The sequence below is a fragment of the Pogona vitticeps genome, chromosome 2 (assembly GCF_051106095.1).
Source record: "Pogona vitticeps strain Pit_001003342236 chromosome 2, PviZW2.1, whole genome shotgun sequence".
NCBI classification, from domain to species: domain Eukaryota; kingdom Metazoa; phylum Chordata; class Lepidosauria; order Squamata; family Agamidae; genus Pogona; species Pogona vitticeps.
The window spans coordinates 234,685,587-234,701,872 of NC_135784.1; the positions used below are offsets into that span (position 1 = coordinate 234,685,587).

The 16,286-nt window shown below is 43.7% G+C and overlaps 1 protein-coding gene across 1 annotated transcript in view; it reads left to right on the forward strand.

The window, feature by feature from the left end:
• Positions 1–15,729, forward strand: part of LOC140704197 (uncharacterized) — a 28,535-nt gene extending 12,806 nt beyond the window's left edge. Inside the window, exons 3-8 of the mRNA XM_072988910.2 lie at positions 1,818–1,940; positions 2,722–2,814; positions 6,875–6,935; positions 13,447–13,559; positions 14,054–14,161; positions 14,863–15,729. Of these exons, the coding sequence (XP_072845011.2) occupies positions 1,818–1,940; positions 2,722–2,814; positions 6,875–6,935; positions 13,447–13,559; positions 14,054–14,161; positions 14,863–15,036 (672 nt within the window). The 3' untranslated portion in view covers positions 15,037–15,729. The remainder of the gene's footprint in view (positions 1–1,817; positions 1,941–2,721; positions 2,815–6,874; positions 6,936–13,446; positions 13,560–14,053; positions 14,162–14,862) is intronic.
• Positions 15,730–16,286: the final 557 nt, after the last annotated feature.

The window sequence follows — 16,286 nt, forward strand, 5'->3', positions numbered from 1 at the left end:
TGCCTCTGAGGCACTGCGGCAGAATGGCTCCTCCGCTGAAGAACTCTTCGTTCTTTGAAGAACTCGCTGAAATGGCCTCAGTTTCACTACAAAGATGTAGGGAAGTGGATTTCAGGGGGCCATTGGGGCACAGCCTCAGCCTCACAAGCACAGCCTGGCAAAGAGATCAGAGATAGAGCTGCTGCTGTAGCTTTGAAAAGATCTTCTTCAAAATAAGCAGGCAGACCTCAAACGACAAGCCTCGACTACTGCAAGCTCTGCCTTACACAGATCCACAGTAATTATTTCACGGACACTAAAAATAATCCTTATGTACATATGCACACAAGCTGTTTGTCCTATTCCATTACCATTGGCACCACATGCTTGCATAAAATGACTCTGGGTGTGAGCCCAGCAATACTTAACTCTCCATAAATCTGTATTAAGCTGAACCTTCTGGTGTGAGCCAGAAGGCTAAGCTTAATGCAGATTAATTTGAGAGCTGTTAAGCATTCCTAATTCATGGGCAAGTAGTCTCCCCCAAGTTCCCCCATTCCACATACTGTATATCAAAAGTTACTATCTGGAAAAGGCCTTGTTTCAATACACTGTCATTGGTAGGGGTGGGTAGACATCAGGATTATATGCTCTACTTTGTTGAGGAACCACCAATCAGAGTGTGTGCAACTCTTTTAGAATAGGTTGAATCCCAATTCCCAAATCTGACTTTCTACTTACTTGCAGTACGTCCGTTTTGTTGGGATTTAGTTTCAGTTTGTGTTCCTTCATTCAACCCATTACTGTATTAGGCTCAGGCCATATTTAAGGATCCTGGCTATTTCCTCACTCTTTTGGGAACAAGCAATAGTGGGGCTGGGTGTCACCATCAGCCTGTGGGTGACACCTTACTCCACAGAACTGAATGACCTATCCTAGTGGCTTCATATAAGTAACAGAACAATACAACAAGAAAGCAATTGAGACATGAAAAAAACCTCAAACTGAAGCCAGTTTAAGATCTTTCAATTAGTTTATGATGTCAGTGGTGAAGAATTTCATTCAGGAACTGAAGTCAAACAGAATTCATGGTCCTTTCATTTAAAAATCCACCCCACAGTGGCTCTATGCACTCTTTGTTTCGGTAGAAGAAATTAAAGTGGATGCAGGAAGTAATTGTCTTGCTGTTCTTGTTCAACAGTTAAGAGTAAGAAATAGAGAAGTGTAAAAATCCATGCTGGTGGTCTTAATACCCCTCAGACTTTTTCCTGATTCAAATTTTCAGGCTTGTCTCAGAAATGGACACAATTTGTGCCCCAATATCCCCCTACTGAGGGAGGGCTATGGAGGCATCTAGAAAAAGAGTGCACACCTTTGAAAAGTGTGCACAAGAAAATGCACATTTCAGATGTGGGTGAAACAGTGCTTTTAGGGTGAGGAGTTCAAACAACACATACTGTTTAAAACATCCAGACAACATGGAGGGAGTAAACAAAATCGAGGACAGAAACCCAGCAAAGCAGGTATAGACTGGAGGAGGGAAAGGGAGTATTTATTACTGCAACAGCATTCACAGGTAAGCACATCCCCCATAGTGTGAAATCCTTGACAGTCCAAAGCAAAGGGCTCAGGCTTCTCTGAGGAGATCCCTGTCTACCCCCAGCTAAGTACATAAAGCTAACATGCAAGGCTGGGAGGGCACTGCACTTTTTTTTTTTTTTACAAAGAAACAACATGAAACATGAAGAAGAAAAAAAACCACCAAGGCTTGGGTCTGAAAGCACTTTTGCCTTTTAGTTGCATTCAAAAATTTGTTGTTTTTCCCCCTTAATGGGTAGGAGCAAGCGGTAATGGCTGTGAAAACTCAGTACAACAACAAAATGAAGAACCTGAGAACTCAACTAGAAGCATATCACGAGATGGTAGACAAGAAAAACCAGTCCTGGCAAGACAGAACAATGGTAAAAAGGGGAAATCTAGTTGTTTTGAATGAAAGATGTATAACTGTGTAAGCATAAAATGCATGCATGATCACACACACAGAGAGAGAGAGAGAGAGAGAGAGAGAGAGAGAGAGAGAGAGAAAGAGAGAGACTATGTCCTGCACATCCACCAAGGCAAGTCCAATACTGCTTTGAGGAAAGGGCAAAATGGTGTCCACCCCAATTCCATGTACAGAAGCCACCTGGAATGGCAGTTTGAACATCCAAACCTGACAGGTTCCTTCACCACACCCAAGGGTGTGAGTCAGACTGTATCTCCACAAGAAAGGAACAGGCAAGGAGTTCATCAGAAAGAAATGTGGGGCTGTTATTACTGCCTCTCCCCATCTACTGTCTGAAGCAGTTGCCACACGCTGTCTAAGAGCATAGCCAGCTCTATCATGAATATCAGCCTCTGAGAAAGCATGTGTATGCTACTATTATTTTGTTTTGAGCCTAAGTCATGTGAGAACTCAAAGAGGGTATATAATTAGTCAGTCTAGTATATACCTCCAGAGCACATATGAAGAATTTGAATTCTCACCCTTCAGCTTGGAGAAGCTGTTAGCTGTTCATTAATAAGAGTTATCAAAAAGATATGGAAATCTATTTTTACTTGATGAGGTGGTTTATTGCCTACAACATATAATGAACAAGAATACCATATGACTCTTGTAGCACACATATTTTTAAAAAGGAAACAGTTTTTTCTTTTCGTAACCTATACCAGGTTGTCATTTATGGTTTGTTGTAAATCCAGAGACTAGAGGAAGAGAACAGAAAGCTAAGGAAAGAAAATGAGGAATCTTTAAACCAAATCACCCTTCAAAAGGAGAAATGGGATGAAGAAAAGGTAATTCAAGATTAGCCTGAATTGTTTATTCTTATGAGCATGCCAAGGATGGGGTGGAGGTGCAAAAATCTCAAATTAAATCTATTCCCTTGTGAGCAAATACTGTATTTACATTAGAGATGGAGATGAATCGCCAAAATGGTGGTTCGTCCTGGTTCGTGGTCCGTCAAAGTTCATGAACCACAAACCACGAATCTCCCCGTGAACCGCTGAACCACAAATTGGTTTGTTGCTTTGTTGTGTTATTTTCAGGGAGGCTAATAAACAATATTTTAAAAGCAAGGTTATAAAATCAACATATATCAGTAGCACTTTAATCCATTAAAATAGCAGAGCAACAAATATATGAAGCAATTCAGTAGAGTAAAAACTATTCAGAAATCAATGCAACCCTATGCACCTTTGCTTAAACAAGCAAAGGTGCATAGACCGACTGTGTTCCATAATGCCTAAGCCCCATTGAACTTAATGGGACTTTGGAGTAGTGCTTAGGACTGCATGCATAGGCTCCAGTCCTGTGCACATTTACCTGAGAGTGATCCCCACTGAACACAGTGAGCCCCATTGACAAGGCCATTCTGTATGTGGGATATGACCACTAAGAAGGTAATGTTCCTTGACACTATCTCAGTCAGCTAAGGTTGGGGGCAGGGTTTCTGTTTGTTTATTTGTTGTTGTTTTTTTTGCATGCAGTTGAGAAAAAATGTGCAGCTGAGAAAAACATGCAGTTGGAAATGGATACACACAAATGCCTCACTGTTACAGCTGCCCCATTGCTTCCCATTTGATCCTTATCAGTTTCCAACTGCACAGGGTTTTTTTTTTCATTTACACATTTTGTGTCCAATTGCATGCCGAAAAAAGGAAAGAAAAATACGGTGGCTGAGGGAACATCCAGAGGAAGACCTGCAAAGATGACCTTGGTGCACAAGCAGAAAAAGGGTTACTTCAAGTGTTCAGGACCCAGACATGGAAACACCACTGTTGGGATCTGTGATCGGAACTGGAGAATGTGAAGGAAAAGGCAGTCAGGAGGAAAACAACTCATCTTATGAAGGGAGAATGGATTGTCCACTGGATCTGAATAGCGAGAAGACAAGAAGAAGGACTTCTTCACATAAGGGCATGGTCAAAACTCAAATCTAAAACCAGGGTTGCATAATACAATGATGCCTCGCATAACGAGCGCTCCGTTTAGCGACGAATCCGCATAGCGATGCGGATTTTGCGATTGCAAAAGCGATCGCATTGCGATGTTTAAATAGGCAAAACATCACATTGCGATGATCGGTAAGGGTTTTGCTTACCGATCTTCGCATTGCGATGTTTTAAAACAGCTGATCGGCGGTTCCAAAATGGCCACCGGATCAACAAAATGGCCACCTGCAGCGTTTTCGCACTGATTCCTCGCTTACCGAGGCGGCGAAAATGGCAACCCTATGGAGGATTTCCGCTTAGCAGTGAGTTTATCCCTATGGGGTTTTTATTTCTGTATAGCAACATTTCCGGATAGCGACGATTTATCCAGAACGGATTATCGTCACTATGTGGGGCATCACTGTATCTATATTATAGTGGTATAATGGATGGAGTGACAAACTAAGACTCAAGATACTATAAGATATGACTTGATGGCACATAGCACACAACAGCAACAACTTTACTGGAACACTGAAACAAAACCAGGTAAAAGTCAGAACAGAATGGGGCAGAATGGGGACTTCTTAGTAAAAAATGATACCAAAAAGAGTGGGGTGCAATTGTCAAAAATCATAAAAATAATTTAGACCTCAAATCTAAAAAAAAATACTCTTTCATAAACTCTTTATTGCCCCCAAACCCTCTGGAATAGAACACAATAGCCCAGGACAGCAACTTCTGATTTAAATAATCGAACCAAATTCATAACACAAGTGTAACTATATGATACAGATGCATTAAACCATAAAGCATCCCCAGGAACAACATTACAGTACCTATTGCAGGCATAAAATCAATGTAGCAAAAAAAACAGCCTGTGAAGGTGACTTCCAAGTAATGCATCCCAACAAAATTCACCTGTTCCACATGACTAGAGTAGACTGACATAACCAATCAGCCCCCAAACACCCACAGAAACAATATTCCTGTACCCATTCTGGGCAGAAAATCCATATTTCAAGAATAATTCCAGAACGACTTTTGAGTAGGGCAGCTGAATGAAAATCATCTGTTGCAGAAGAAAAATGAAACAAGTATAAACAGCTTAATGGGAAAGAACAGCAGCTCGCTCCCTCTCAGTCTTTCTTCTCCCGGCTAAGCCAAAGTGATGGGCCTGTGAACGCTGGCAGAAAGCGTACAGCCACAATCTCTTTCTCTATGGGTAGGTTGTAGTTCCTGTATAAGGTCAGTGGTTTGATGTATGGCTCTGACCCAGTCATCTGTGACGGCTGAATGTGTTGCTGTCACCAGCTTGGAAGGTGCTGTTCATGGGCCTTTTCAAAAATATGAAACTTAGACCCAGAATGGACCCTGGAATTAGACTCCTGGAGCTACATTGTGATGGGTTGTACCCGTCCCCTCTACTGCAATGAGACAGGTGATTTTTGGCATGCTTTTCCTACTTGGAACTTGCCAGTCTTGGCTGTCTTGCATAATGTTGGCTTCCTGCCTGTAACGATACTGGAAGGTGCCCCTCTAGCTAGATGGGGCAAGTGGATTTCATTTGGCTGCCCTACTCGGAAGTCAACATTTTGGGCTGGTGTTTGCAACATCAATTTTGTGCCCAGAATGGATACTGGAATGTTGTTCCCAGGGGCGTTTTGGGGCTGGTTGTATTAGTCCCCACTAGTTGTTCCCAGTGACATATTGGAGCTTGCTGCATCTTTCCCTCAAGCTGGATCCTAATGCGTAAATTCGGTTGAACTGCCTTATTTGGAAGTCACAATTCCAGGGTGTTTTGTTTTGTTTGCAATGTTGATTCTTTGCCCAGAATGGGTACCATAATATTGTTCTTGAGGATGGTTTATGGCTTGCTGCATCTGTGTCACCTAATCACACGTGCCATGGTTTAACTATTCTACTTGGAAGTTTCTGTTCCGGGCCATTGGGTTCTAATCTGACAAGTTTTGGGGCAATAAAGAGTTAATGAAAGAATAATATTTTTACATTTGAGGTCTAAAATATTGTTCTGCTCTTTGTCCATTGCACCTACTGTTTTCAGGATCAATTTTTATTAAGAAGTCCTCATTCCACCCTGTTATATTCTGGCTTATGTTTCCCCTGAAACATTGCCAAAATGCGAGTTTTCAAGTCCTCAGGACTTTCTCACCTGAGGAGTCTTGAGAACTAAAACTCTTACCCTTTTGAAATGTTTCGGCAGCCTAATAAAGGTCTTACCCGACTCTGGCTTTAATTAAAATTATGGGCTTCATTACCACAGGGTGTAGTGACAGCTGGCAGGTCAGTCAGTTGTTGTAAAAGGGGATTAGACATTCATTGAGTATGAGGCTATCAATGGATACTGTATATTGCCTTTAGTCACCGAGGCAGTGTGGGCTGAATACCAGTTTCTGGGGAATGTGACTGAAAACATATTATTACACTAATGTCCTTCATGTGGGCTTCTCAGAGGCTTCTGGATGGCTCCTGTAGGAAGAGAGCACTGGATGAGATGGCTATTCAGTCTTATCTTACACAGCTTTTCTTTTGTTATTATGATGGGTAAATAGTAAAGTGGTTTTATGATCTGGTGAGACATGTTCTCCTCAGCCAAACTGGTCTGTAATCTCTAAACTATGGAAACCTTCTAGATACCTGCTCTGGAAGTAAGATGAGCAGCTGTGGGGAAGGGACTAAAGATAATAATCTTAAATTTATCTTTCTCCTCTGTTACACGTCAATATAAGTTTGTTGCTTTTCTTATCTTTCTATTGCATGTTCTCATGCAATATTAATAAAATATACTAAAGCCTGCTCTACCCTAGACATAATGGGTTACAACATCAGAATTATAGTTCCTATCTGTGAAAGAACTGAAAACAGTAATTTTCACATGAACTATTATTATGTTTTTTTGCAGGCTTTGCTTCTGAAAAACACTTCTCAAAAGCTGGACTATCTCTGTAACCAACATGTCTTAAGTAAGATTTGCCTCAAAACGGTGCTGCATTACAAACAAGGCACCTTTCATGCATTCCTTTGCACATTTTTACAGCTTCAGTAAAAGCCCTCTGGCTGCTGAGACATTTCCCCATTGGCTTCTAATTGTGTTATACCTGAAAAATAGAACAGAATTGCCACTTACAGGTCTCTGGCTGCAGAGTCAGAGGCTGGGAGTTCAGTTCTCCACTGTGGCTCCTTGACAAGGGCTGGACTGGGTCCCTTCCAGCTCTGAAGTTCTAAGATGTTGATGATTCACTATAGGATCCTGCTAAAATGAAAAATGGAAAGGAGGCCTTCTCCTCAGCTTACAGAGTGAGCTGCCTAGGCTCAAGGGGAAAGGCTAACCGCACCTCTAGCTTTACCCCAACCCAGCTTGTGCTCAACTACATCACCTCCAATACAACTCTTGTACAAGTTATTTATATGGCTTTGTCTAGATGATTTGATAATGATACAAAGAATACACACAAAGGTACTCATTCAATTTTTTGAATTTCACCACACTTGGACTTCCTGTTGACTTCCCCCAAAACACACCAATTGATTTCTGCAAAAAAATCCATTTTATTTTATTTTGCTTATTGCCTGTTGCTCTATGCAGGAAACTACCAAATGCTGTACCATTCAATATGCCTTCCTGTACATGAAAGATGTTATTCTGTGCAGAAATTATAATAATTCTCTGTAGTTTATTCTGTCCTTCAGGGGAAAAATGTCCACAAACTGTATCAGAAATCCTTGAAGATTTCCCACGAGATTTCTTGAGGAAATTATTTTGCAGGGAGATGTCTTAACTCTGGCCAGAAAAGTGGGTTTCCTCCACCTCCCCTGTCTCCCATGTTTCTTTCTGAGAGTGAGCAACAGTGAGATTCACATTACTATTTCAGGCTCACTCCAAGTGAAGATTCTGTCCCTACCCTGTAGCTATAAAGCTTTAGAAGAGTAGATATACAGAAACCTTCAGTCATTCAAAAGGATGGTTCTATGTGACAATAAATCTCATGTTGCATCTGACATGTAATGACACCAGCACTGCCCTCCTCTCAGCAGCCTCATCCCAAACCCTGGGTGATCCAAGTCAAAAGCCTTTAACTAGAGATGCGCATGGACCACTGATTTGGCAGTCCATGCCAGTTCATTTACCAGATCCACATGTGTTCTGCAATTTGCCACCATGGCTCCTCCGGTGAGTGCCCACTCAGAGGCAGGTTAGGGAAGCTAGGGTGTTGCTTCTGAGATGGGTGCCTGCCAGAGAGGGTGGGGTGCCAAACTGCAGAATACCTTTAGGGTCAGTAAACAAACCGGGATGAACTGCCAGACTTGTGCCCATCTCTACCTCTAACTGACAATCAGGTTGGGCGGAGAGGGTAGACATTTCTTACATACGTAGCCTTAAAAACCAGCAACCGGTAATTGTACCTGGAACGAAGAGATGGTGGTCAGGTACCAAAACAAACTGACTGTATAAAGGGGACCAGGAGGGGACCAGGAGCATCCTGCCCCACTTCTTTTATTTATTTATTTATTTATTTATTTATTTATTTAATTTATATGCCGCCCACACTACCCAAAGGTCTCTGGGCGGCTTACAGCATTTAAAATACAATAAAGATATGTACAATTAAAATACAATACAATATATATAAAATTGCCATCAGACCCACAGTTAACATTATTTCAGTTAAAAGCCTTCTGGAACAGGAAGGTTTTGACCTGGCGCCGAAATGTCATCAGTGTCGGCGCCAGACGAATCTCGGTCGGGAGGGCATTCCATAGTCTGGGGGCAGCTGCCGAGAAGGCCCTTTGTCTGCAAGCCATCCCTCTTACCTCCTTGAGGGATGGCTCTTTCAAAAGGGCCCCCTGGCTAGATCTTAACTGCCGGGTAGGCTCATATGGAAGGAGGCGGTCCTTCAGGTATCCAGGGCCCAAGCCGTTTAGGGCTTTATATGTCAAAACAAGCACTTTGAATTGGGCCCGGGCAGCAACTGGTAGCCAATGTAACTCGTACAGAATCGGCTTGATATGTTCCCTGGCGGCCACACCACTCACCAGCCGCGCCGCTCGATTCTGAACCAGTTGCAGTCGCCGAACCGTCTTCAAAGGCAGCCCCACGTAAAGCGCATTGCAGTAATCTATGCGGGATGTTACCAGTGCATGTGTAACTGTCATGAGACTCCGCTCGTCCAGGTAGGGCCGTAGCTGGTATAGTTTCCGCAGCTGGAGGAAGGCGCCCCTGGACACCGAGTCCACCTGGGCTTCCAGTGTTAGACTGGGGTCCAGAAGCACCCCCAAGCTGCGGACCCTGTCCCTTAGGGGGAGTGTAACCCCATTCAGGGCAGGGAGATGGCCGTCCAGCCTGTCTGGCGAAGCACCCACTAACAGCACTTCCGTCTTGTCTGGATTGAGTTTCAATTTATTGACCCTCATCCAGTCCATTATCAGGTCCAGACACGAGTTCAGGACAGAAACCGCCTCACCTGGATTGGTGGAAAACGAGAGGTAGAGCTGAGTGTCGTCAGCATATTGCTGACTCCTCAGCCCAAACCTCCTGATGACCTCTCCCAGCGGTTTCATGTAGATGTTAAACAGCATGGGGGACAGTATCGAGCCCTGAGGAACCCCATGACATGAATGCCATGGGGCAGAGCAACTGTCCCCCAGCACCACCCTCTGGACACGGTCAGCCAGGAAGGAGCGGAACCACCGTAAAACAGTGCCCCCAACTCCCAACCCAGCCAGCCTATCCAGAAGGACACCATGGTCGATGGTGTCGAAAGCCGCTGAGAGGTCCAGGAGTATCAACAGGGTCACACTCCCCCTGTCTCTCTCCCGGCAAAGGTCATCATACAGGGCGACCAAGGCAGTCTCTGTACCAAAACCCGGCCTGAAACCCGATTGAAATGGATCCAGAAAATCCGTTTCATCCAGCAGCGCCTGGAGCTGCCCAGCCACAACCCGCTCCAACACTTTGCCCAAATAAGGGAGGTTCGCTACTGGTCGGTAGTTAGCCACCAGCCTTGGGTCCAGGTTTGGCTTTTTAAGGAGTGGTCGAATTACCGCCTCTTTCAAGGTGGTAGGGACCACTCCCTCTCTCAAAGAGGCGTTCACGGCCTCCTGGACCCAGGTGCGAACCCCCCTGGCTGATCTTCTAATTAGCCAGGATGGGCAAGGGTCGAGCGGAGTTGTGGTAGAACGGACAGATCCAAGCACCCTGTCCACATCCTCAGGTCTCAATAATTGAAACTCATCCATTAATACCTGACCAAAGCACGGTGCGCTGGACACATCCTCTGATTCTGCAGTAACTGTGGAGTCCAACCCACTGCGAATCTGAGCGATTTTTTCCTCAAAATGGATGGCAAACTCATCACAGCGAGCTGATGAGCAGTCCAGGACCTCCACCGGATTTCCTGGTTGAAGAAGATCCTGGACCACCCGAAACAGCTCGGCTGGGCGACATTCTGAGGAAGCAATACGGCTGGAGAAATATTGCCGTTTCGCCAGCCGTATTGCCACGAAATAGGCCCGATAATGGGCTCTAAGTCGTGTTCGGTCGGACTCCCAGCAGGATTTCCTCCACCTGCGCTCCAGCCGTCTCCCCTCTCGCTTCATCGCCCGCAGTTCAGAAGTATACCAAGGGGCTGTCTGGGCTCGGCGAGCAGGGAGAGGGCGCTTAGGCGCAATCATGTCAACAGCCCGGGTCATCTCCTTATTCCATAGGGTGACCTGAGCTTCGACAGGAGCACCGACCATATCAGACGGATAATCCCCCAGAGCATTCAGGAATCCATCTGGATCCATTAGTCTCCGAGGGCGGATCATCTTAATAGATCCCCCACCCTTGCAGAGGGAAGAAGAAGCTAATAGACTAAACTTGACCAGGAAGTGGTCTGACCATGACAATGGGGTCACAACCAACCCCTCCACATCCAAACCACCATCTTCCAGTCCCGTTGAGAAAACCAGGTCCAAGGTATGGCCCTTCTCATGCGTTGGGCTGATGACACATTGAGACAGCCCCATGGTTGTCATGGTGGCCATGAAGTCCTGAGCCGCTCCAGTCAAGGGAGCCTCGGCGTGAATGTTGAGGTCCCCCAGCACCAACAGCCTGGGAGTCCTCAACACCAGGTCCGAGACTACCTCCGTCAGCTCAGGCAGGGAGACTGTTGGTACGCAGCAGGGTGGGCGGTACACCAACAGAATCCCTAACCTGTCTCGCGAGCCCAACACACAATACAGGCCCTCGAGACCTCCTCTCAAAGGGATAGGAAGCCTGGTCAAGGAGATAGAACTCCTATAGACTATAGCAACTCCCCCTCCCCGACCCTCCGAGCGACCTTGGTGCTGGACCGAGTACCCAGGCGGACACAGCTGGGAGAGGGGAACACCACCCTCCTCTCCCACCCAGGTCTCAGTAATGCACGCCAGGTCAGCCCCCTCATCCAGAATTACATCATGGATGAGGGCAGTTTTATTTTGTACTGACCTGGCGTTCATCAACAGCACCGTGTGGCTCGAGGGTTTGCTGATATGGTCACCTGATACCATCTGGTTGGGAGTAGGACTAGAAGAGGGGATAGATGTAAGATATCTAACCTCTCTTCTCCTACGCGGGCATGTTCTACCCCCACCGCCATTCCTTCCCCTACCCAGCACCACCTCAATGGCTGCCCCCTCCAACACCCTCCCCCCTTCCTGTTCCATTAGATCCGCTGTGGGTCTCTTCTTAATTGATGGCAATTAAAAACAATTTAAAAAACATTTAAAACATATATAAAATAAAACATTTCTAAAGCCCCTTCTCTCCCCCCCACCAAGTCATGTTGAGAGGAATGAGGCAGCCTGGAGCAGCAGGACCTGGTCCTGCAGACACAGAGGGGCAGCCGAGCAGCTCTTCTGGAAAAGAGGGCTGGCATCCAGCAGGGGCCCAACCACAGTCCACTGCCTCTCACCCAGTGGCTGTGGCCGGCCGATGGTCCCTGGCTTCCTCCTCATGCAGGCACGCTGGTCTGGTTAGGTCCCAAAAGCAGCTCTGGCTAAGAGCTCTCTCTCTCCCTAGGCCAGGTGGCTGGTGTTCAAAGGGGATGAGGCAGCCGGAGCAGCAGGACCTGGTCCTGCAGACACAGAGGGGGCCAAGCAGCTCTTCTGGAAAAGAGGGCTGGCATCCAGCAGGGGCCCAACCACAGTCCACTGCCTCTCACCCAGTGGCTGTGGCCGGCCGATGGTCCCTGGCTTCCTCCTCATGCAGGCACGCTGGTCTGGTCAGGTCCCAAAAGCAGCTCTGGCTAAGAGCTCTCTCTCTCCCTAGGCCAGGTGGCTGGTGTTCAAAGGGGATGAGGCAGCCGGAGCAGCAGGACCTGGTCCTGCAGACACAGAGGGGGCCGAGCAGCTCTTCTGGAAAAGAGGGCTGGCATCCAGCAGGGGCCCAACCACAGTCCACTGCCTCTCACCCAGTGGCTGTGGCCGGCCGATGGTCCCTGGCTTCCTCCTCATGCAGGCACGCTGGTCTGGTCAGGTCCCAAAAGCAGCTCTGGCTTTTCTTTAAATGCAGCCCACTACTCCTGCAGACATTGCCTCTGGACTTTCCCTGGGCTTGATGCAAAAGACATTCATAGGTACATCTAAGTTACTTAGAAGGCCTTTGCAAAAATGAAGATCAACCCTGGTCTAAAACATCCTTAGAAGTGAGTGGTGTTTACAGTTCCAGTCTTTCCATGATTAGGACAACATTTCATAGGCTGAGACTTCACATCATCCAAGGAGAGATGTGAAACCAGGGTTGGGGTTAGCGGAAGTGTTGGTAGCAACTGTGGGAGATCGTCATGGTTGGATAAATCAGAAGTTGATAAGTAAGAAGGAAGACCATTGGTGGTTTGAACTTGAAGCATTGCAACTGGATTTTATTCTTAATGGTGCTTTCAGAGGGAGGGTTCTTAAGGCTACCAATCAAAATGCATTATGCAAATAATTCACCATTTCCTCCTTAATGTTTGGGACCTGTTTTCTAATAGAAAAAAAATAGGAAGAAAGGAGGAAGAACAAATAGGAAAATACAGGCAATTAGAAGATAATATTTGGGTCCTTTTTAAGGAGAAAGGTGGGATAAAATTATTTTAAGTAAGTAAGTAAGTAAGTAAGTAAGTAAGTAAGTAAGTAAATAAATAAATAAATAAATAAATAAATAAATAAATAAATAAATAAATAAATAAATAAATATTTCATTCTCTTGTAATATTCCATGAAGAAAGCAGGACAATGGTGTAATAAAAGCCTTGTTTGGAAGTGCTCTAAAACTATTTGGAAGCATAATGTCTCTGCTTTGTATTTACAGCTGAGTAATTTGTAATTTGCCTTTGAGCTTTGTTCTGAAAGGTGCCTGTGTTGTACATATGCATACATTAATGCAGGTCTTTTTTGCAAGAATTGTTCTGGGTTGTTTCTTTTTTTAAAGTGCATTTCTTTTTCTCTCCTTCCCTTCTTGCTCCTCAGCTGTCAAGGAACTTCAGAAGATTAGGCTGAATCTTGAAAATGTTCAGAAGATTGTAGATTTCCAGATAGATTTGCCTTATGATCAACAAAGAACATGTGTTGTATCCAATGCGGTAAATGTTCATGATTCAAATGAATACTTGAATAAGCGATTTAAAATATATAACTGGTAGAGAGAACAAGGACGTATTTTTCCACTGTTGAAACATTGTGTTATGACTACAGACTATTCTAGAAATTTTGTGTTAATATGTACTTCCTGGATCATGTTATGGGTGTTACACTTCTTCATATGGTCACTATTGGTCTGAAATTATTTGACAGCACATAATAACAACAAAGAACTCCTAACGAAGTGTACTTTGTATTCAAAATACAAAGACCAGATGGGCGGGATATAAATCAAATAAATAAATAAATAAATAAATAAATAAATAAATAAATAAATAAATAAATAAATAAATAAATAAACAAATAAAATTAAATTATCTTCTTAGCCTACTGTTGTAGTTACAGACCCGGAAACATTTTTTTAAGAACAATAAAGGGTAAGATGAACCTGATATCTACCAAAAGGTAAAGTTTGTTCATTGATTTGATTTCCCAGATAACAGAAAAGAGAACTACAGATGAGAAGGCCAATAACAAGCTGTCGGCTCTCTCAGCACAGGACTCAGGGACGGCAAAACCTGGTGAAAAGTCTGCCTCTTTTGTGGTAAGTTTTCCATTCACTTCTCAACATTTAATTACAAATACGGACTAGAAATAGGCTTGGGGGCAGGAGCAATAATCCTGCTGCTTACACCTTCCCTGTGTATTTGTTTCAAGGCCTGGTTGATGTGACCACAAATAGAAACAAGCCTGTACTCACTTCTGTTGCCAGTAGTTTAGACATTAAAGGCTATGTGTTGCATTATTTTGAGGGGACAGCACATTTACACTGATACAAGCTGTATACTCACTGCTTTACATTTTAGCCAAGTGTCATTTCTTCAGTGTTGTCACATGAAAAGATATACTAAAATATTTATGAAATGTGAGGGGTGTACTCATTTTTGTGATATACTGTATAAAGTGAATATTGAGAAAATGCTATGGCCATAAAATGAGAGCCCTTTCTTTAGCAAAATTATCCAGATTCCAAACAATAACAAAGCAACTACTGTTTATTTGTTATCAAATTCATAATGGAAATCTGGAAAAGCCAATATACATTAAAAAACCAACCTTGCCACTTTACATCCACATTACAATAGTTGCTACTTATGCTTTGGGTATGAGTTTGCTTTGGTTTTGTTTCTTTTGGTTCCAACAGGGTTTTGGTCTGTCTCAGTGATTTTTGACACAAATACTTTTTTTTTGCATATTATACCAGATTATCTGAGAAGGTGATCAAGATTTGTTGTTATCTCTCAGGTGGAGATGGAAGAAATGCTGGACTGTTTGCCTCAAAAGAAACTTCTGTTGGAAGTGAAAGCCACTTTGGAGCTGGTTAAAGGGTCTGTACGAAAACGAGAGATAGAGATCAGTAAACTCCTACAAAGTGAACCGCACTTCTGTGGCACCCAAATGAATGGGCAATGTCAATAAGACATTTACTTGTTTTCTCCAGATATCCCACCCCACCCCACCCCAAAGATGATTCACATAATATGCAAATTTGCTAGGAGAATCCAGTCAAGAAATATGAATGTAGCACTGGCCATGTTTGCTGTGCATTTTGATGTTTCATGAAATTTAATACAGCAGGACTGCGATATCTGCAGGGGATCCATTCCAAGCCATCTCCTCATAAATACCAGAACACATGGAAGTAGCCAGTGCTATACATGGTGTGGTCTCTTCCTCCCTCAGGTGGTGAATTCTGGTAAATACACCCTGGAAATATGTATAAATGCATGTTTTGGGGGTGGTTATGTAGTATTTTCAAGCAGTAGATAAGTGAATCAGTGGTTATTGATCCCACAGATATGGGGTCCTACTTAAATTTAAAAGTCAATCAAAAACATGGTTGTATATTCAGGCCTTCCCTCCAGCTAATATCTGATTTTTCTTTTCTTTTTCCTTTATTTATTTCTTATTCTTTGTATTGTGTTTGTTATTATATGATTTATGTAATATTTTGTGTTATTTTATTGTTTTATGTTATATTGGAAGCCGCCTAGAGTGGTCTTATAGACCATATGAGCAGGGTACAAATCAAATCAAATCAAATCAAATCAAATCAAATCAAATCAAATAAATAAATAAATAAATAAATAAATAAATAAATAAATAAATAAATACTGTACTAACAAATGGTCATTACAAAAAAGTATTCAGAATTAAAAAATAACCTTCTGTGCATATATGATCTCTTTTCAAGACCATGCATCTTCCTGTTGATTTCTTGTACTCTTTCAAGCACCATTCTTGAGTGTTTTCTAGAATGGTCCAAAGTGGCTCCTGATACAGTATGACTGGCTGCAGAAGATAGTGGGCTGGCCCTACCAGTAGTTGGAATGAGGCAAGTCCCTTAGGTAGAAACTGCTAGGGGCTGAATTGGCAAATCCTTAGCTGAGGTCAGAGCTAAATGCACCACACAGCCTCTCATGAAGCCATCTCTTGCCTTCAGGTGTGGTAAGGGACCCTTTTCCATTGTCAGAGTTGAACTGAGGTATAAGTGCCACCCTGGTAATTTGCTGTACATCGGAAAGAGGGGGTTACCATCTTCTGTTTTGCCTCAGGCAGTGTGTTTTTGGCCAGTGTCTCTGAATTGGAACAAACAAAACTGGCAGAATCCCTGGGCTGTTGAGAAATGCAGTAGGATCCTTGTGTCCATGGAGGATTGGTTCAAACCC